Source organism: Artemia franciscana, chromosome 8 (genome assembly GCF_032884065.1).
Source record: "Artemia franciscana chromosome 8, ASM3288406v1, whole genome shotgun sequence".
Classification (NCBI taxonomy): Eukaryota; Metazoa; Arthropoda; class Branchiopoda; order Anostraca; family Artemiidae; genus Artemia; species Artemia franciscana.
The window spans coordinates 48,872,092-48,895,011 of record NC_088870.1 but is presented as its reverse complement, the minus strand read 5'-3'; the positions used below and the strand labels follow the sequence as shown (position 1 = coordinate 48,895,011).

At 35.5% G+C, this 22,920-nt stretch overlaps 1 protein-coding gene across 1 annotated transcript in view; it reads right to left on the bottom strand.

Annotated features, from left to right (window-relative positions):
• Positions 1 to 21,993, bottom strand: part of LOC136030708 (cytoplasmic dynein 2 heavy chain 1-like) — a 575,385-nt gene extending 553,392 nt beyond the window's left edge. The window contains exons 1-3 of the mRNA XM_065709779.1: positions 21,829 to 21,993; positions 11,837 to 12,055; positions 8,378 to 8,466 (exon numbers count right to left, since the gene is read on the bottom strand). Of these exons, the coding sequence (XP_065565851.1) occupies positions 8,378 to 8,466; positions 11,837 to 12,055; positions 21,829 to 21,844 (324 nt within the window). The 5' untranslated portion in view covers positions 21,845 to 21,993. The remainder of the gene's footprint in view (positions 1 to 8,377; positions 8,467 to 11,836; positions 12,056 to 21,828) is intronic.
• Positions 21,994 to 22,920: the final 927 nt, after the last annotated feature.

Below are 22,920 nucleotides of genomic sequence, written 5' to 3'. Positions count from 1 at the left end.
TATATGCTACTAATTCTTCTACTATTACTGCTACTACTATTACAAATAACTCACCGCTGAACTGCTGAGTCCCATGAGGCCAACACATCCCTGCACGCTCTCCTCCATTTACACAAAGGCCTTTCTCTTTTCACCCTCCCACGAGCTTTCCGTTTTTGTTTTTTTTTTAAATCTTTTCCTTACAACATCTTCCCACTCATTTTGGGGACGACCTGCTTGTCGTTACACCCTATATGGTGGGCCGACAAGGATTATCTTTGGCAATCTGCCATCCTACATCCGCAGGACGTGTATTAGCCATCTAAACCTTTATCTCATTATCTAAACCTTTATGCAAGAAAGCAAGATTTACCTACATTTTTCGTACAGTTAAGTATTTGAGATACGTCAGCCAGTCAAAACAATACGTAAGTAAATTCTCTGGAAAACATCTAGCAAATCCTCCTCCGTTTTTCAGAGGACCCATGCTTTAGAACTATACTTACGGATATACTATACTTACGGCGCCTTCCAATAGTCTAATTGAAACTTAACACGAGTAGAAGTTAATCCGTATATGAGGAGACAGCCCCCTCTTCAACGCGCTTAACGCTAAGAGCTCTTTACGCTAAAGCTTGTAAGTACTTTAAAAAAGGATCTTATTCTAGTTAGTCTTATTTTGCTTCATGAGTAGTCGTTATGGAGTTGGAAAAAAATAAAGCAAACTTTAGCGTAAAAGTTCCCTCCTTTGTAGTTCCTTCCATGTAAAGCCTCCCTTCCTCAGAAAATTCCCCTGAGACAGTTCCACTCTTGATGAAAAACTCCCCCCTCCCCCCAAAAAAATATTTCGGAAAATTCTGCCAGTAATGTTTTCCTTATCCTACTTTTTTTAATATTGGATTTTATATCATTTTTGATGGTTTTTCGAATCATGCCAGAAATCCCTTATCCGTGGGAAATATTTCCCGGAAATCTCCTCACCTACTATAGAAATTTTTCCTGTGGAAACCTCCTCCATGGTGATTCTCCCGTCGGGGAGAATATCCTACAAATACAATGGCGAGGAGGACTGTGTATAAGAAATTAGAGGTGTTTCGGTGCTTTGCGATAGTTTTGAGTCTCAACTCCATCTTAAGTTCCTTTCTCTGTCCCTATTCCAAAGCAGGAATTCCTGCTTTCGTCGCTTCATAGCGACATCAGGATGGAACTTTCACGAATTTTTCTAACCGAAACTGTGACTGCTAACAGCGCTGCAGGGTGACCCTGAGGATGGGTGCCCCTCGACGAAACTATAGTATTGTAATTGACACATTAGTGGCACTGGATTCTAATAAGTGAATTAAATAACGAAAAAAACAAAACAAGTTTCTTCATCTGAAAGTAAGGAGTATATTAAAGCATAAAATGAAGAGAAATTATTACGTATATGAGGGGGTTCGCCCCCTCGTTAGTACCTCGTTCTTTAGGCTAAAGTTCGAATTTTGTTGCTATGTTTTAAGAATGACGCATAAATCATAAAAAACCGTTTAATTAGAATAAAGAGCTCTTTTGAAAGTACTTAAAAAAACTTTAGCATAAAGAGGAAAATACTGAGGAAGGGGCAAACACCCTCATATCCGTAATAATTTCCGTTCGTTTCAAGTTTCAATGTTGCCCCTTACGTTCAGTTGTAAAAACTTTTTTTTATTTAATTTGTCATCCTTCTTTAAATAGTGTTAGGAAATCCGGCTCCCCCTTCATGGAAAATTCCCTATCCCCATGAGAATTCTCACATTGAAAGATCCTCTCAATTAGCCCCCTCCCCCTTCCCACCAGAAAAATCTCCCCCGAAAACATCTGTATATTTCCCAGTAACCAATACTATTTGTAAACAATGGGTAAAATTTATAAATTTCAGCCCTTCCCCGGAGACTTTGGGGGATGAAGTCATCTTAAAAGACATAGTTATTAGATTTTCCAACTATGTTGAACAAAACGGCTCAAAATTTTGATCGGGTGACTTGGGAAAAATGGACGTGGTAGGGGACTTAAATAGTTGCCCTCCAATTCTTTGGTCACTTAAAAGGACACTCGAAATTTTAATTTCCGATTAATGAGCCCTGTCCTAATATTCTAGGACCACTGGGTAGATACGACTGTCCTTGGGGGAAAAACAAAACAAATAAACACGCATCTGTGATCTTCCTTCTGGCAAAAAATATAAAATTCTAGATTTTTGTCGATACGAGCTTGAAAACTCTACAGCACATGGTTTTCTGATACGCTGAATCCGTTGGTGCGATTTTTATTAAGATTCTATTATGTTTAAGGGGTGTTTTCCCTTTTTTGAAAATAAGGCATATTTTCTCTGGCTCGTAACTTTTGATGGGTAAGAATAAAGTTGATTAAACTTATATATTTGAAATCAGCATAAGAAATTTGATTCTTTTTATGTATCTATTGACATCAAAATTCCGTTTTTTAGAGTTTCGGTTTCTATTGAGACACACTGCTCCTTAATTAGGCTGCAATTCGTTACCACAACTGTTCCATAATTATTGTGAGCATGGTCTATTTTGGTGGGCTTTTTCTTCATAGCTGACTTATCAAGTAATGTTTTATCCCCGTAGGAGCATAATATTTTCAGGCATGAATGAATAGGATTCCGACTCTTGTTTTATTAAATAAAAACAGTGTTTTCAACTTAAAGTAAAGAGCAACATTAAAACTTAAAACGAATAGAAAATATTACGTATATGAGAGGATTTTCCCGCCTCTTCAATATCATGCTCTTTGCGCTAGTTCGAATTTTGTTCTAATTCTTTAAGAATAACGCCCTAAATCACAAAGGCCATTCAATTAGAATAAATAGGTCTTTTGAAAGTACTAAAAAACTCTAGCGTAAAAAGCGAGGTATTGACGAGGGTGCGAATCCCCTCATATACATAATAATTTCTGTTCGTTTTAAGTTTTAATGTTGCTAATTACTTTCATTTGAAAAAAAGTTTTTTGTATTTAATTTCTGATCGTTTTTCAAACAGTGCTAGGAAATCTGGCGCCCTCTTCATAGATAATTCTCTCCCCCATGGAGCATTCCTCCAGGGAAAGATCCTCCAACGTGGCCCTCTCTAGAGGGCCACGTTGGAGGTCAATACGACCACCTGGTCAATACGACCAACCTGGGGGAAAAAATAAAAAACACACATCCGTGATGTTTCTTTTGGCAAAAAATACAAAATTCCACATTTTCGCAGATAAGAGCTTGAAACCTCTACAGTCGGGTTGTCTGATATGCTAAATCTGATGGTGTGATTTTCATCAAGATTCGATACTTTTAGGGGTTTTTCCCTCTTTTTGAAAATAAGGATAATTTTCTCAGCCTCGTACCATTTGATGAGCAGGATTAGGCTTCATGAAACCTATATATTTAAAATCAGCATAAAATTCTATTCTTTTGATGTACCTATTGGTATCAAAATTACGTCTTTTAGAGTTTCGGTTGCTGTCGAGCCTGGTCACTCCCTACTTAGAGTTCGTTACCACGAACTGTTTGAGATATGTTGTGACCAAGATAGGATTGGAAAAAAGCCTCCATTCAACTAGTTCAGTAGGACTTCTTGCTGTCTGTTCTAAACCTGCTTAAGTGTTTTTTTTTCTAGACTTCCAAAAATTGATAGTCCCCGTCCTGCACTAATTCCGGGACCGTATGTTCTCCAGGGAACCTTTTTTGGGCATTATGCTCCTTTAGGCATAATAATTTCAACGATTTAAAGAATATAGAAATTGCAATTTGAATGTTACAACGTTAAAAAACAACTATGGTATCGATATTTTGATCATATCGATATCTAGAGGATTCCATTGGACTTATCTTGTTTCAGAAACTTCTATCACAGGAGTAGGAAATATGAAATTAGGCGATAAAGAATGCATTTACTCAGGCAGGAAGGGTAGGGCGCATAGGGAGGAAGTAAGGCTCCTGATGAACAAGCAAAATACTAGGTCTTCCTTGAGTTAAGAAAGTATTAATGAAGAAGTGCTAGTCACTCATTTTGTGACAAAAGGTAAAGGATACCATTCATAGTAGTATATAAAACAGTTCTTGGTAACAAATGTTCAAACAGTTCATGGTAACGCACTATAAATAAGGAGCGACTCGGTAAAATAGTAACAGCAAAATAGTAACAGCAAAACACGAAATTTTGAAATTAATATATAAATAAATTATTATGCTGATTCCAAATATGTAAATTCATCAAGTTTAGTGTTGCCCGTCTAAAGTTATAAGCCTGAGAAAATTTACCGGACTTTTAAAAATGGGGAAACGCCCCATGAAAGTCAGGAAATTTTAATAAGAATTACACGATGAGATACAGCGTACCGGAAAAATCCTACTGTATGAGCTTCAGGCTCTTATGCACGAAAATGTGGAATTTCACACTTTTTGCTAGAAGAAAGATCACAGATGTGTGTTTATTAGTTGTTGTTTTTCAGGCGTGAGATAATCAAAATAATACTCCTAGAAGATTGGGAAGGGGTGCATTGAAAATGAAATCAGAAGTCCTTGTGCCCTTGTTAAGTTACGAAAAAGATTAGAGGGCAACTAGCCCCCCTCCCTCGCCTTTTCTTCCCCAAGGTTTGTCCGATTAACTTTTTGATGTAGTTATTTCGTTCAGCACAGTTGAAAGATCCAATAACTATGTCCTTAGGGGTAACATGACTTGATTTTTTATTTATTTCTTCTGCAAAACTGACTTATGGAGATAGCGGTGATTCAAGCCAATTCTACTAACAGCTAAGAACAAAAAGACAGGGTCGCAGATGAAAATATACAATTTTTATTTGGAGATTTTAGTGTCTAGGTCGGTAGAAATTGGAATAGAATACATCGTGGCGTAGGTAAGGTTGGTATAGAAAAGGAAACAGTAATGGTTACAGACTGCCACATTTTTGCAGGTATAACAATCTAGCTATAACCAACACAATATTTCGGAGGCAATTCTATAAGCTTGCTTATGGTGAAGGATCATAAGACTTCAATGTATTATTGTTTTTTTGTTTCATTTCCCAGAGGTACTTCGAATGGAAGAGGTAATAATATAGGGCTCATTCGATTGGAGACCAAAAGTACTCGGAATACCAAAGGTAATATACCCATGTCTCCACGGTTGACAAAAAAAAGCCCCGGGACAAGGGCTGAAAGGTATGCAAATTGCCCATTGTTATTATATAAGGTTTTTTTTATTCGAAAAAGTAGGTATATTTTATCCTACAAACACCAAAGAGAGATAAACTCCACAAAAAAACCTCGAACGAGACTGCGGCCAGTAGAGAGAAAAGACTAAAATAACGCGGATATTTCGCCTGTATCTAAACTAAGCGTCATTAGAACAAGATAAAAAGAAAAAGCACTAAACTAAAAACAAATAAAACCATCACCAATAATAATAAATACAATTATCGCTACTGATCCACGTAGTGAAAAGAAGCTATTAAAGTTACTTCAATGAGAATCAAAGCAACTGAGGAAAAATTATGAAAATTGAAACTAAGTTCACTATTCTGCTGCGAAATAATCATCTTGTTAGGTAAGCAACTATTTTTGGTACAGTAGGTAATCTTTTCCCCTGGTGATTTTGTAAAAATTTTAATTCCCTTATTGACTATTGGTTCTTTTTTCAAAAGACAATCATAAATTGGGTCAATATTTAAATTCCCCGTGTCTCTATTTATTGAAAGATTAGCAAACATATGTTTTTAATTAGCCTCCCTCGCCCATTGAGAAAAACCCCTATCATTGGAATAGCTATAGCCTCACCAAATTGTATAAAATGTTCAGAATGAAAGAATGTATGTTCAGCAAGATCCGAAACAAAAGTTACAGGAGGCTTTCTTAATGGTAGGGTTTTTCTAAAGAGTTGCAATGCTCAATAAATCTTTCAATAAATTGTTGGTGAGTTCTACCAATATAAACTTTCCACAAGAACAAGGAATTTTATACACCCCACTAACTAAATCTCCCCGGGTTAAATCCTTCCCAGAATTAAGGAAACTACCTAATGGTCTCACTGATTGTAAACAAGTATCAATGTTACGTTTGCGCGAAATTCACTTAAGCATCTCCCCCAAAATAGGTACATAGGGCAGATAAGTTTGTTATTTTAGTTTTATTTCTCTTTGATGTTTGTTGTCAATTCTGGCCAGTTCGGCTTAAGAACTTTCATATTTTATCCTTGGTCTTCTCCAAAAAGGTTTAATGTGCTAAAGTAGCCTCAATGAAATGTTGGCAGGGATTTCAAACACAATCAAAATAAACTATGTGCTTGGTTGTTGTCAAAAGGAAATATCAATAATATCTAAGGAACGGCAAGGGTTACTATGTTTGAAACTTTCAAGGTGTGTTGAGGCGATGAAGAAGGATCAGAGGGCAACTAGCCCCCCTTGCCCTTTTTAGATGTCATCTTTGCCTAACACTGCGAAAAATTTTAGAATTTATTTTTGTTCAATCTAGTCAATAAGTCCAACAGTTATGCTTCCTTTGATGGCATGGCCACAAAACTGTTGGGTAGGGGTTGTAAATTATGGAATTTTTCCGTTGTTTAAACGCGAGATTTATCATTGGGAAAATTGGAAATATTTGATTCTGGGTGTATCCCAAAATGCTAAGGGCATGAAGATGAAACTTTGGAGAATGTGGAGAGGTATGTTAAACTAAATCCAAAGGCAATATGCCCATTGCCAAAAACGATCAAAAACGAGGAACTACAATATCTTAAGAACAGCTGAGGGTATTAAGTTGAAACTTTCTGGACATGTTAAGGGGGATATTGAAAAAAGGTCGGAGGGCTTCCAGTCCCCGTCTCGCACCCATTTTAGCTTCCTTCTCTCGACAAACTTTTGATTAAAACTTGAAAATAGCTTATTTTAGTCAAAAAACACTCAAGGTCAAATACCTATGCGTATAGAAATAATGTAGCTCCCACAGTATTGGAGAAGGGTGTCGAATACAATCATAAGAAACTGTTTGCTTGTTGGCTGATAAGGGGGTACCAACGATATCTAAGGAACCGCAACCGTAAAAAATTAAAACTTTCAGGGTATGTTGAGGGTTTGTTGAAGAATGATTTGAGGGCAACCAGCCCAACTCCTTAGATGCCCCCTTTCTTGCCCTTTTTAGGTGCCTTCTCCCCTCAATGAAAAAGTGATTTTGTTCAAAATAGTCAAAACGTCGAATATCTATACCTCCAGGGATTCCATACCCGTCAAAGCCATAGAGCAAGGATTGTAAATTAGACAATTTACACATTTTTGCATGCAGAATTTAGCATTAGAACAAAGGGAAATGTTTGATTCTATATGTTTTCAAAAAGGCTAAGGGTATTAAGGTGATTTTTTCGAGAATGTTGAGGTGCATGTTAAGCTAAATCAAAAGATACTTTGTGAATCAAGTTTATCGAAAAGGCATATCTACAGTATCCCAAATACCGCTGAGGGTACTAAGTTTAAACTTTCAGGACATATTTTTAGGAATGTCAAAAAGTGGTGAGAAGACAAATACTCCTCCTTCCCCCTTCCATTCCATCTTTAGCTGCCCTATCTCAAAATATATCTTCTAAAAAAAATTTAATACCCATCTTTGTCAAAATAGTTGAAAAGCCAAATATTTATGGCTTCGTAAGTGACAAACCCCTCAAAGCTCCTGGGGCAACTGCCGTGAGTTATGCAACTTTGTATAAACGGTTGGTTATTGGAAAAAGGCTTTGCATGTTTGATCGTGATTCTTTAAAAACACTAAGCGTAAGAAAGTAAAACTTTTAGAAAATGATGAGGGTGATGTCAAACAGAGTCAATACACATTATATATGAATGAGGGTTGTGAAAAGGCAAACAGCAATATCCAAGGAGTGGATAAGACTGTTAAGTTAAAATTTTAAAGACATGTTGTGAGGCATATTAAAAAGGAATGGAGGGCAAAAATCCGTTCCCCTTCTCACCCTTTTAGACACCCTCTTTAGCACAAATAGAAATCTGAAAAAGCAATTTTATTCAAAATAGTCACAAACAGAATACTTGGGGAGCGATAGTTTAAATCCTGTTTTCGGTAATTTCTGTTTGTTTAAAGTTTGGCTCGACTTTATGTACTTACATCTACATTCCACTTATCTACGTCCCCACTTATCCCACTTATCCCACTTATCTACGTGTTAATGCATAAGCTGATGTCTGTTCTTTTTAGTTTGAATTATTAATTGAGTTTATTCCTTCTAGTCTTTAGTTTATTAGAATTTTTTTAACTAAACTGAATAATTAATTCAAACTTATGCAGTTTAGGAAAGGACATAAATAACAAAAGGAAATGACATTATGACATAAATGACAGAAAAGGACATAAATGACAAAAAAAAAATTCTGAACTTACAAAGAGCAAGAATTCGTACCACTCTATATACTGCTCGCTGTCAGGTCGTGATTTTAGTATACAGACAATTTTTGTCCTAAATTCAAAATCTGTAAGAAAAATTAAGATGAATATACCTTGATAAATTCAAAAACAAATCCTAGACTTGATTTTTTCTGTCTCAGGCTGGTATACATAATTCTTTTAAAGGAAGACTAAGGAGAAAAACAAAATTAGTTAAAAATATCTGGAATAAAAGTAAAACTACTACTACTACTACTACTAATAACTCACTGCAGCACCAAGCCGCCTGAGGCCAACACAGTCACGCACGCTCCTCCTCCAACCTAATCTATTTAAAGCCTCCCTCTTTACACCCTCCCAGGAAGTTCCCATTTCCTTTAAATCTTTATTTATGACATCCTCCCAACCCAGACAAGGACGACCTGCTTTCCGTGTAGCCCTAGACGGTTGGCCAAAAAGGACAATCTTCGGTAATCTATCATGTCTGGTTACTCAACTAGCAGTAACTTTTCAATAACTTAAAATTAAGTCACTCTATAGTATCTTGGAAAAATAACAATATAAGAGAAGAGTGTGCAAAATATACACAAAACAAACAAATGCTAAGAGACGAAACAAAAAAAATCAAATAAAGTGATTGTAATACCGTAAAATGTTTTTTTTTACATATGTTTGAAATGTATCTATCTTTGATATAGTGTGTTAGTGTAATGGATGCCCCAACAAGTTAACTTCAGGGGATCTAGTTTTTATATGGTGTAATATATGCTGCATAATATATTTAGTATTTAATAAATGAATGAATGAATGAAGCTATTAGTGGTTCGACTTTAACTTCCCCTTTTGTTTATTTTAATGTCATATATAAAGATATCAGCACAATAAAAATATATATTGGAGAATTATTAATGTCCAAATCACCCATAAAACTAGTATCTTTAAAAAAAAATATATGGAATAAGGGTTTTAAAATTGATTTTCTAGTAATGTCCCAAAAAAACTTCCGGGAGACCTTCAGGCAGGTTGACATGTTAATTAACACAGAGGAAAGCCATGCTACCCTCCGTGTGTTATCGTTACATCGTTACATCGCTACATCATCGTTACATCGCTACATATGACGATTGCTACATCGTCATATATCTTGTTGACCCCCCCCTGCTTCTTTTCCTTGTTATGTGTTATGCGCTCCGAGATTCCACAAGATTTGGGATTAAAATACGCGATAATAAACGACTAGCAGATGTTGATTATGTCGACGACATCAATCTAATTGAGGGAAACAAGAAGAGCCTACAAAAGCTTCTCAATGTCATACGATAGAAAGCAAGTCTCTTGGGACTGAAAATTAGTTCGGACAAGACAAAAAGCATGGCAGCGAGTGATCCACCCCTTGCCATAAAGTGCAGAGAGAATTCAGTAAGTATTTAGTGGAATTCAGATACCTCGGAAGTAAAGTCGAACGAACTGGAACATGACGTCAGTCGACACACAAACATGACGTCAGTCGACACACACGTCCCAGTCGTCATTTGTGTCCCGGTGTCCCAGTCTGTAATTTCTCCTTGAGTGTCCCGGTCGTCATTTATATTCCCTGTGTCCCCGTCTGTATATACTTTTTATTTTTACTTTTTTTAGTTTTCTTTTTCTCCTTATTTTTTAGTTTTTTCCTTTTTTTAGTTATTTTTTTCTTTTTCAGTTTTTAGTTTTTTTTCGTTTTAGTTTTTTTGTAGTTTTTAACTTTTTTAGTTTTTTAGTTATTTTTTGTAGTTTTTACCTTTTTTAGTTTTTTTTCTTCTTTTGTATTAATGCTGAAGCCAAGGTTTGAACCTGGAACCTCTCGAACCTAGAACCTGGAACATAACGCTTTACCAACTGAGCTAGTTCGGCTTGAATATATTCGTTTTTGAATTGGTATATGATGAAATAATTCAGACGTCAAATGCGGACAGTGACGTCAGTCAACAGACAGACAGACAACTTAATTTTATATATATACTAGGTGTTAGGGTGGCGCTTCGCGCCACCCCAACACCTAGTTGGTGGGGGCGCTTCTCGCCCCCCCCACACGTAAGTCGTTACGCACCATTGTAGTTGTGTCCCTGTGTCCCATCTGTGAATATATATATATATATATATATATATATATATATATATATATATATATATATATATATATATATATATATATATATATATATGTATATATATATATATATATATATATATATATATATATATATATATATATATATATATATATATTTAACTACGTAAAACTTGCAAATATACAACATTCTTGGCTGTCCCATTGTCTGTGCATATAAATAGATTGTCTGGTTCACTGACTCTTGAACATGCAACATATAATTATCCGTGGGGAAAACAACCTGTATTCAGATCTATACCTCATTATTCTAATGATTGCCCTGTGTCGCGGTCGTCATTTATGTCTCCTGTGTCCCGGTCGTCATTTGTGTCCCGGTGTCCCAGTCTGTAATTTCTCTTTGAGTGTCACGGTCGTCATTTATATTCCCTGTGTCCCGGTGTCCCGGTCGTCATTTTTGTCCCGGTCGTCATTTGTGTTCCGGTCTGTAGTTTCTCTTTGAGTGTTTTGGTCGTCATATATATTCCCTGTGTCCCGGTCGTCATTTGTATCCCGGTGTTTTGTTGAAGGTGATTGCTAATTGAACATTATATATACTATAAATATATTATATATATATATATATATATATATATATATATATATATATATATATATATATATATATATATATATATATATAGTGTGTATAGTAGAGCAACAGTTAAGTGGCGTTAATAGTAATCAGTTGGAAGTTTCTTGTGAACAAGAATTCTTCATCCGTCCTGCTGAAATCGTCCTCTGGCAGGTCGTCCCTCTGGCAGCATTATGATTGAAGTAAATAAGAGCCTTAAGTGTGTTTTACTTGAAACCAATGATACTTTTGTTGCGGTTGATCTAGGCCATACCGTTATTTTGCGGTTTACATGACTACTAATTGCAGAAACGAGCAATCTAGGAACGTTTTGCTAAAGCACGTGCAAGTATCTCAAAAATTTCGTGTCAACGAACAGAAAAAATTATGTTCATAATCCAGGTAGCGTGGCAAATTTGGACTTTATAATTTCAGATCTTGAATTGTTAAAAAGACTTTTGTTAAAGTATCGGATGAAATTTTGATTTGTGATCATTCTCACCTTGAAGTTTCTGTTGTTTTTAATGTTTTTTGCCATATGCGTTGTAGTCTGAAATGGTTTCAGAAACAGCTTAGGGATAGGATAGACGTAAACTTATATCAGTTCGTAGTAGATGATGTTCTCATTAGATATTATGCTATCATATTATACATTACTTACCTATATAAAATACTACGCCAGTATAGCTACGTATAAAACCTGCTAAGCTACTCATAATTAATACAAATTACTCACCAACGACTTTAAGAAGCTTTCCAACATCGGCATTTTTTAAGGATTTTGACTTTTTCGCTCTATGGCAAAAATCTTCTAACCAGCCTTCAATTTCATCAATTATCCTAAACTCGTCACCCAGGGTTTTCTCCGAAATGCTATTTATCAGACGTTGCAGTTCAGCTACTGCCCGATGAATAGATTCCGAGTCGAGCTTTTCTTTGTACCTCTCCATGAATTCTAAAAAATATACAAAAACAAAAATGTGGAATAGCTTACATTTTACAAAACTAGGATAGTAAGACCGGTTTAATCATTGTCAATTCTTTTCACCCATTTCATAGAATATCCTATTTGTATATCTTAACGATAATAAAACCTTTGCTCGCAGCAAATACCTTATAATTTTAGTTGGTAGTAAATACACCATTATTACGATTGTCTCTTCACAACATGTAAGTAAGGTACTCAACAATATATTTGAACCACACTTGCTTACAACATTTACAAGCTTTACCCTTCCAATATCGACAAGCCTTAAAGTTTCAAAGTGTATATATTTTTTCACAAAATTAAGGATATATTTTATATTTCGTATGCAAAATAAAGGATTTCTATGAGTAATGTGAGACAAAATTAAACTTTATATTGTTACTATCCTCAAACTTTCCAATCTGATTGGAGACTCACAGAGCTATGTCAAAAAACATGTATCGGGTTTTTAGGATATTAATTAAAAAAGAGTCAAAATGCAAAGTTTTCCAATAAAAAGTAAAGAGATATATTAAACGTAAAACAAGAAAAAATAGTCCTATAGTAGTTCAAGCTGAAAACAACGGGAAATTGCAATGAGATAATAACCTGAAACCCAAAACAAACAGAAATAAAAAAAAAACAATTAATAAATTATTATACAAATGGCTTAATAAATGAATTAATAAAAATTGAAACGGGTAAAATTAAAAAAAAAAAAACTAAAGTCGGGCTTAAAAGGAACAAAAATTACTACACAAAGTAGTTTGCCTTCTGTCCCGTCTCCTCTTACCATCAAAATTCTAAATCCGATCGTGTCACTGGCGCTTACTGGAAAATGAGCATATTTCGAAAATTTTATTTAATGTTTTGAAACATTGGTCAAAAATAAAAAAATTATATTAAAACATATAATATAACTGAAGGGAACTAATAAAAACAAGTAAGATGTGTATAAAATGATTTTAATATTGGGGAAAAGGTAATGGAGCATTTTATTTCAGTATAATTATTTTCGTTTTTCAGTGTAATATATGTATCTGGTTTTTAATAAAGTGCAAACGAGATCATACCCTAACAAAATTTAATAGTAAGAGGGGGCATAGATAGCGGTAGCCAAACACCTTTTTTTAGTTATTTTGTTTGCCTTAATTTTGATTTGAATTTTCAATTTTATTTTACTCTCTTCCAGGTTAATTCTTTTTATCTATATCAGTGCTCTTTATGTTTTATATATTTTCATTTGTTTTTGACAATAGTTTCTGGCCATTTCGAGCCCTCTCCCATAAGCTTTTCAGCTGTCCTCCCTCAAAAAAATATACAATCATTTTTTTTTAAATAGACATCTTGTTTTAGATAGTCAAAAGGTCAAACCTCTATGTCTATGAGGGTGACATCATAACTCCCACAGATTTCAAAAGGGATACTAAACACAATAAAATATAATGTGTGCATCAATATCTAAGGAGCAGCTGAGCGTATGAAGGTGAAAATTTTAAGGGATACTAGTTGTTGGGGTGGCGCTTCGCGCCACCCCAACACCTAGTTGGTGGGGCGCTTCGCGCCCCCCCCAAGCCCCCCCGCGCGCGTAAGTCGTTACGCGACTTACGCGCTATTATTAGTTACGCGCCATTGTAGTTGTGTCCCTGTGTCCCACCAGTGAATAGAGATAGATATAAATATATGTTTTTAACTACGTAAAACATGCGAATTTACAACATTCTTCGCTGTCCCATTGTCTGTGCATATAAATAGATTGTCAAGTTTACTGACTCTTGAACATGCAACATATAATTGTCCATGGGAAAAATAATCCGTATTCAGATCTATACCTCATTATTCTAATGATGTGTCCCTGTGTCCCGGTCGTCATTTATATTCCCTTTGTCCCGGTCGTCATTTGTGTCCCGGTGTCCCAGTTTGTAATTTCTCTTTGACTGTCCCGGTAGTCATTTATATTCCCTGTGTCCCGGTGTCCCGGTCGTCATTTGTGTCCCGGTGTCCCGGTCTGTAATTTCTATTCGAACAATCCCTGTGTCCCGGTCGTCATTTATATATCCCGCCTGTGCCCCCGGCGTCCCCGTTGTAGTTGTGTCCCTGTGTCCCGGTCGTCATTTATATTCCCTGTGTCCCGGTAGTGATTTGTGTCCGGGTGTCCCAGTCTGTAATTTCTCTTTGAGGTTCCCGGTCGTCACTTATATTCCCTCTGTCTCGGTCATCATTTGTGTCCCGGTCTGTAATTTCTCTTTGAGTGTTTTTTCTTTTTAGTTTTTTTTTTAGTTTTTTACCTTTTTTCTTTTTTCAGTTTTCTTTTTCTTCTTTATTTTTCAGCGTCACTATGAAGTACATATCGACGAACCTTTGTTTTTTTAACGTAAATCTGGTAGGCATTGATGACCTTATCCAAGTCAAAATCCCAAACCCAATCATCATCGCTATCATTTTCAGTTTTGATATGTTTTGACTCTCGCTGTCCATGTGGATTTTCATCTAACTGCGCGGTTTTGCGTTCTTTAGCCGCAAGCCTGTTCTCTTGCTGTTCTTGCGATTCCCCGGCACGCTTTCTTTTCTTACTTTCTCTATCAGCTGCAAGCCTGTTTTCTTGCTGTTCTTGTGATTCCTCGGAACGCTTTCTTTTCTTACTTTCTCTATCAGCAGCAAGTTTTTTGGCATAAACTCTTTGAGCAGCTTCCTCGGCTGTTGCCATTATAGGTTCTTCAGTCATTTTACAATTAAACATTTTTCCGTGAACAAATGTCTTAAATACCGTTAATGACTTCACCGTCATAGCAAAAATGACGACAACTAACTTCATGACGTCAGTCGACACAGAAACATGACGTCACCAGACAGACAGACACACAGACAGACAACTTATTTTTATATATATAGATTTAGGAAGATGTCTAAGAGACATTGGGGGGGGAGCCAGATCCTTCATCTTGTTCAGATTTCCCCATCAACATTAAAAGAATTTATAAAAGCCATTTTTTTAATGTTCATAGTGTCTAATGATTATGCCTATGAATATGATTATGCTTATGCTTATGCCTCCAGTGATTCCACAACAAAAAGAGCAAGGAATGTAAGTAATACCATTCTCAAATCTCTCACCTGCTATATCCAAAACTTGATTAGATGTGTTTGGAAGGAGGGCAGCTAAAAAGGCATGGGACGGGTCTGGTAGCCCTCTGGCCACATTTCAACATACTCCCCTGAGTATACCCTGAATGTTTCAATTTAATACCCTCGACCACTCTTAAGACATTGCAAATATGCCCTTTTTATAGAGAGGATGTACCTAGTTTCTTTTAATTTAGTTCTACACGCCCCTTAGCATTACCAAAACTTTTACCTTAATGTTTTTCTGACACAACCAGAATCGAACTTTCCCCTTTACCCAATGATAAGCGGGTACTGTATTTCAAACTGCTTACCCAGGTTGTAGGAGAATGGCATACCTGAAGATATTGGATCTTTTGACTATTTTAATCAGTTTTTTTTTAAAAATTAGATCAGTGTTGAGGAGAAAGAGTACCTAAATCGGGCAAGGAAGGTGGTTGCCTTCCAACCACCCATCAACATTACGCCATTTTGACCACCAGCTTGCACATAAGGTATTTTTATTTTGTTCGGCCTGCCTAAGCTTCGCCTTAATATTCTAAGCCTTTCTGAGAGCCAAGACGAACTATGCTTCCACTGCATCGGATTTTTTTTTTTTTTTTTTGGAAAGGGATATTGGAGGGGGCTGGTTACTTCCTCGCCGCTTTTTACTCTTAAAAAGGACAGTATTTGCTTACTTTTTCAATAAAATGAGCCCCCACAGAAGTTTATATGAATATGTCTTTTATATGAATGAAGTGGCTATTGGAAAAGAAATAAATAATTGTACATTAAATCCTTATGGGTGTTTACTACAGTGTACTATAATAAAGTATACTATAGTTGTATACTATACTTTATACTTTACTAAAGTCTATTGACTGTTATAACAATTTTTTTTTTTGAAGGACTGTGTTTTCGCATCCATCTGATGTACGATAAAAACAATTATGATATAGATCGGAAAATCAATAATCTATCTCACAATTTTGAATGATAGCATTTTTGACTCATTCCGGCATAAATTGTTGTTTTACGCCGCATAATGAGGTAAATCGGTACCTTACTATCACACAATCTCTTTTGCTACATAACAAAATGACTAGAACCTTGAATTTATATTCAGACCAGTCATCTTCCGATATTCAAGGACAACCTATTCAATACGGATACCCCTGGGGAAACCAACGATCAACCAAACGTTGAACTCTGACCATCCTTTTCAGGATGACTTTGTGTTTTTACACAAAGGAATGCAAATTTCCACTTAAGTCTACAAACCAAGATTAGAATATTGGAAGTTACAGTGATGACAGTGGTCAAATATGGCTCTGAAGCATGGGCACTCCGAAAAACAGATAAAAAATTTACTAGATGCTTTCCAGCGAAGTTGCCTACGGATTGTTCTGGGTACCCGGCTGACTGACCGTATTTTAAACAGTAGGTTGTACGAAAAGTGTGGTTCAATCCCGCTTTCTGGGGCTATAATGAAAGAAAGGTTGAGATGGCTAGGCCACGTTCTACGGATGAAGGATGACAGATTACCGAAGATTGTCCTTTTTGGCCAACCGTCTGGGGCTACACGGAAAGCAGGTCGTCATTGTCTGGGTTGGGAGGATGTCATAAATAAAGATTTAAAGGAAATGGGAACTTCCTGGGAGGGTGTAAAGAGGGAGGCTTTAAATAGATTAGGTTGGAGGAGGAGCGTGCGTAGCTGTGTTGGCCTCAGGGGGCTTGGTAATGTAGTGAGTTATTAGTAGTAGTAGTAGTAGTAGTATATTTACATCACAAGAATCGCATTTTAATGCTGATTTTAAATATATAGGTTTTATCAAGATCAGTTATACCCATCAAAAGTTGCGAGCCTGAGAAAATTTGCCTCATTTTAGAAAATAGGGGGAAACACCCCCTAAAAGTCATACAATCTTAACGAAAATCACACCATCAGATTCAGCGTATCAGAGAACCCTATTGTGGAAGTTTCAAGCCCCTATCTAAAAAAAATGCGGAATTTCGCATTTTTTGTTAGAAGACAGATCACGGATGCATGTTTATTATTTTTTTTTCCCAGGGGTGATCGTATCGACTGATTGGTCCTAGAATGTCGCGAGAGAGCTCATTCTAACGGAAATTAAAAGTTCTAGTGCCCTTTTTAAGCGCCCTCCCACGCTCATTTTTTCCCAAAAGTCACCGGATCAAAATTCTGAGAGAGCTATTTTATTCACCATGGTAGAAAAATCTAATAATTATGTCTTTAGGGACGACTTACTCCCCCGCAGTCCCCGTGGGAGGGGCTGCAAGTTACAAACTTTGACCTGTGTTTACATATAGTAATGGTTGCTGGGAAGTGTACAGACGTTTTCAGGGGGAATTTTTTGGTTCAGGGGGGAGATTTGAGGGGGGGGGGGTTACGTAGGAGAATATTTCCATGGAGAAGCTTCTCAAGGGGGAAGAGAATTTCAATGAAGGGGTGCAGGATTTTCTAGCATTATTTGAAAAAACAATGAAAAAATAAATATGAAAAGTTTTTTCAACTGAAAGTAAGGAGCGGCATTAAAACTTAAAACGAACAAAAATTATTACGCATATGAGGGGTTTACCTCCTCGTTATACCTCACTCTTTACGCTAACGTATTTTTAGTAATTTCAACTATTTATTCTACGGCCTTTGTGATTCAGAGGTCATTCTTGAGAAATTGGGACAAAATCTAAGCTTTAATGTAAAGAGCGAGGTATCGACGAGGATTGAACCCCCTCATATACGCAATAAAAACATACGAATATAGAAGTTCGTTACGTAAGTTAATTTGTAACTTCCGTATATTTTTTTTACCAATGAAAACGTTTGTAAAAGATTAAAAGTTCTAGTTGCTCTTTTAAGTAATCAAAAATTTGGAGGGCAACTAGGCCTCCTCCCTCGCTCTTTTTTCTCAAAATCTTCCGATTAATTGCAAATTTCGTTTTAATTATTTATGTGCGGAGAGCCAAGATCAAACATTCATTAATTCAAAAATGGCCAGAAATTAAATAAAAAAAAAACAATTTCTTTTTAAATGAAAGTAAGGAGCAACATTAAAACTTAAAACGAACAGAAGTTACTCCGTATATGAAAGGGGCTTTTCCTTTTCAACGTCAAGCTCTATACGCTAAAGTTTCTTACTGTTTTTAAAATAAACTTTAAAACTTGTTTTTCTTTATTTAATTTTTAATAAGAACCGATGCTTTTATGTAAGCTATTATAAAAACAAAACAAGTTTTTTATAACTTAAAGTAAGAAGCACCACTAAAACTTAAAACGAGCAGAAATTACTCCGTTTATGAAAGGGGCTGTTCCCCCCTCAAATTTCGCGCACGCTAAAGTTTGACTCTTTCTCTCAACTTTACTTTTTAAAACAGTAGAAGCTTTAGCGTAAAGAGCGGGGTGTTGAGGAGGGAACAGCCCCTTTCATATACGGAGTAATTTCTTCTCGCTTTAAGTTTTACTGTCACTTCTTACTTTCAGTTAAAAAAAACTTGTTTTTCTTATTTAATTTCTGAACGTTGTTGAATTAATGCATGTTTTGATTTTGGCTTTCCGCACATGAATAATTAAAACAAAATTTGCATAGTAACTTTTTTTGGCTAAATGGTTTTATCTTAGTTTTGACTGGACGATTTTGAGAAAAAAGGGGTGGGGGAGGAGGCCTAGCGGCCCTCCAATCTCTTGGTTACTTAAAAGGGCAACTAGAACTTTTAATTTTTTACGAACGTTTTTATTAGTAAAAAAATACATGTAACTTACGAATTAACTAACATAACGAACTTCTATATTCATATAGAACATATATTCTATATGTTCTATATTCTACATATATTCTATATTCTATATGTTCTATGTATCTACATATATTCTATATTCTATATTTTTATTACATATATGTGGATATTTGCCCCCTTATTAATCACACTAAAGCTTAACTGTTCTCCCAATTCTTTAAGAATAACACACAGGCCGTAATCACAAAGGCCGTAAAACAGTTGCATTTACTAAAAATACTTTAGCGCAAAGAGCGAGGTATTTAGGAGGAGATGAGCCCCTCATATGCGTAATAATTTCTGTTCGCTTTAATTTTTAATCCTGCTCATTACTTTCAGTTGATAAAACTTTTTCATATTTATTTTTTTCATTTTTTTTTTTGTTTTAAATAATGCTAGAAAATCCTGCGCCACCTCATGGAAATTCTCTTCCCCACGGCCAATTCCCCTTCCCAAAAAAATCCCCCTGAAAACGTCTGTACGCTTCCCAATAACCATTACTATATGTAAACACTGGTCAAAGTTTGCAACTTGCAGCCCCTCCTCCAGTGACTGTGAGGGCGTGAGTTATCCTCAAAAATATAGCTAAAAGGCTTTTCGACTATGCTGAACAAAATGGCTATTTCAAAATTTTGATCCGTTGACTTTGGGAAAAAATTAGCGTAGGAAGGAGCCTGGGTGGCCTCAAATTTGTTTGGTCACTTAAAATGGGAACTAGAACTTTGAATTTCCGTTATAATGAGCCCTCTCACGACATTTTTGGGCCACTGGATCGATAAGATCAGCCTTGGGAAAAAAACAAATAAACATGCACCCGTGATCGGTCTTCTGGCAAAAAATACAAAACTCCACAATTTTATAGATAAGAGCTCGGAACTTCTACAGTAGGTTTCTCTGATACGCTGAATCCGATTGTGTGATTTTCGTTGAGATTCTATGACTTTTAAGGTGCGTTTTCCCCTATTTTCCAAAATAAGACAAATTTTCTCAGGCTTGTAACTTTTGATGGGTTACATTAAATTTAACAAAACCTATATATTCAAAATCAGCTTAAAAATCTTTTTTAAGATTTCGTTTACTATTGAGCCGGGTCGCTCCTTACTACAGTTCGTTACCCCGAACTGTTTGATATATCGTTATGAAAATTCGTTTTTCTTTTAGAACTTCGTTTATTTCAGCACAGGCTGCTCTATTACCTATACTTTGCTATTTAAACTAAAGTTTGACTTTTTTGTTACGCATATTTAAGAATGACTCATGAAACACAAGGGTAATTCAGTTGGAAAAATAAGCCTTTTTAAAAGTTCCAGAAAGATACTTCAGCTGCAATAGCTAAGTATTAAGGAGGGTACAATCGCTCATATACGTAATTATCTCTGTTCTTTTTAAGTTTTAATGTTGATCCTTATTTCCAGTTGAAAAAAAAACTTGTTTTCTTATCTAATTTCTAATCGTTTTTAAATAATGCCCAAAAATCTGGCTTACACCTTACCCCACGAAAAATTCCCTTACCCCAAGAAAAATTTCTCCATTGAAAGATCCTTCCAGTCCCCCAAACCCCTCCCCAGCCAGAAAAATATCTTTCCGAAAAATATATGTATACTTCCTAATAACAAATGCTATATGTAAACAATAGGCAAAGCTCATAACTCGTATCCCTTCTCCCAGGAATGTCGGGGGGGGGGGTCAAGTTATCCTCAAAGTCACAGTAATTGGATCTGACTATACTGAACAAAACGGCTATCTCAAAATTTTAATCGGATGAATTTCGGAAAAAGGGGTGTGGGAAAAGAGTGGCTAGCAACCCCTCTAACATTTTTGGTCAGTTAAAAGGGAACTAGAACTTTTAACTTCCAAATCAAATTCCTATCTAATCTAGCCACCCTCTAATATTTTTGGTCAATTGAAAAGGGTACTAAAACTTTTGACTACCAATCAAATGAGCCCTCTCCTGATCCTCTGGGGTTACAGGTTGGATATGATCACTCCCTGAGAAAAAAAAATTAATAAACACGCATGTGTGATCTTTCTTCTGGCAAAAATACAAACTTCCAAAAATTTTTAAGTACAAACTTGAAACTTCAATAATAGGGTTCTTTGATATGATTAATCTAATGGTGTTGGGAAAGTTTCATTTTGTTTATAAAAATAAAGCAACCCAAATGACCCTTTTCCTTAAAGTATTGTTATACATCAGCTAAACTTTAATTTAAACCGCAGGGACAGAGCATTTGGTAGCTCCCTTTATGCTTAGGATTGACCCGCATATTTTATTAAAAACAAACGGATATTGAATATAAAATTTTTTTTTACGAAAGTAAAGAGTGATAATAAAATTGAAACAAACAGAAAATATGCTTTATTTGAGTGGGGTAACCCCCTCACGCACTCTATGCTAAAGTGTAACTTTTTAAAATTTTCAAGAATGGAAATTATAAAAAAAAGGCAATTTAAAGTTGTATAAGTGTTTTCAATACAACTCAGGAATAGAAAGACTCATTTTAGGACAACTTCTTTTTTTCTTTCTAAGTGCTGCGACCCAAAACGGCAAAAAATCCACTTTCTTTCAGTAATTTTCAGCTAATTATTCACTTTTTAATCTTCATTAATAGTACTTAGGTGCTGAAATTTAAGCACTTCGTTTAAGTTTAAGCTTCATAACACTTAGGTGTTTAAGTTACTTAAGTTATAAACTCAAACGGGTTTCCTCCTCCTCTTTTCCTTAATCATAAGATATAAGCTATTGCTCACAAGGTCTTCACTTTCAATAGGCTCTACCTTGATTTTTTTTTCTTTTTTTCCAGGGGAACTCGTTTCTATTTATTTTTTTTTGCCATCATAATGAATGCACATTTGTGTTTTACCTTGAAATGATTCCATTTGCAATCCCAATTCCAACCTGTAGTAGAAATCTCAGGAGTCACCAGTAAAGTAAAATAAGATTCTTCTCAATTGCTTTCAGGAAACTAGAAAATTAGAATTGTTTTCAGTTATATGTGTTGTGTATAGCTTTCTTAAGGAGATAATTAAACTTAACCTTGCGATAAGGAGGTAAATGGTGAAATAAAAAAAATATACATAATGCATCAGATTTTCATGATAAATAAATTAGTGAAATCTGTTGACTCTCATTCTACTTATAGCCTATTTAAAGACAAATAAAACAAAAATTATGTTCCACATAGCTCATATTTTGTCTTTTGCTCATGTTTCAAACATTTTTTTTTTTTTTTTTTTTTTTTTTTAGTTTATCAATTTCCTAAACATAAAAAAAGGTAAGTCAATCCGTTTAGATAGTATTATCTGTTCATTATAATCTTGACCCTTTTATGGACTTCTTTTAGACCTTTTCCCCTTTGACCTATCACTCCCACCACTTTTGTTTCGCAATTTAGGAAGGGAAACCAGACTTTTTTCAAATTATAGTCGAATAAGTTCTCTCATTAATAAGTTCTTTCCCAAATATCTACGGTTGTATCTCCTATACCAAACAGCCAGGAATAACTAAGAGAGAAACAAGACTTTAAATTCCACGCTATTTAGCTGATTGAAGTAGTTAGAATGATAAAAAATATATTATAGAATTATAACAGAAATTTTCTGAAATAATGTGTATATTTTCAGCCCCAGGGCCTAGCACGTTTTTGTATATAATTAACACAGGACTTTTTTTGTTCGTAATCAGGATTTAGTTCGCTTTTGCACTGAGTCTGCGTGCAGCATTGCCAAATACTGCAGTGAACAGACTCAACTTGTTTTAGCTTTGAGCAGGCCCTTAGCTGAAAGTCAGCTCTTTCGTTTTAGAACTAGATTTATTCAAGTCATATTTTTTACTCTATAAACAGTATACACTATACACTATACACAGTAGACACAGCGTCGCTGTTTCGCCTCAAAGTTGTGTCTAACCTTTTTAAACGTGTTGAATTATTATCGAAAACTGTTCGCTAAACTGC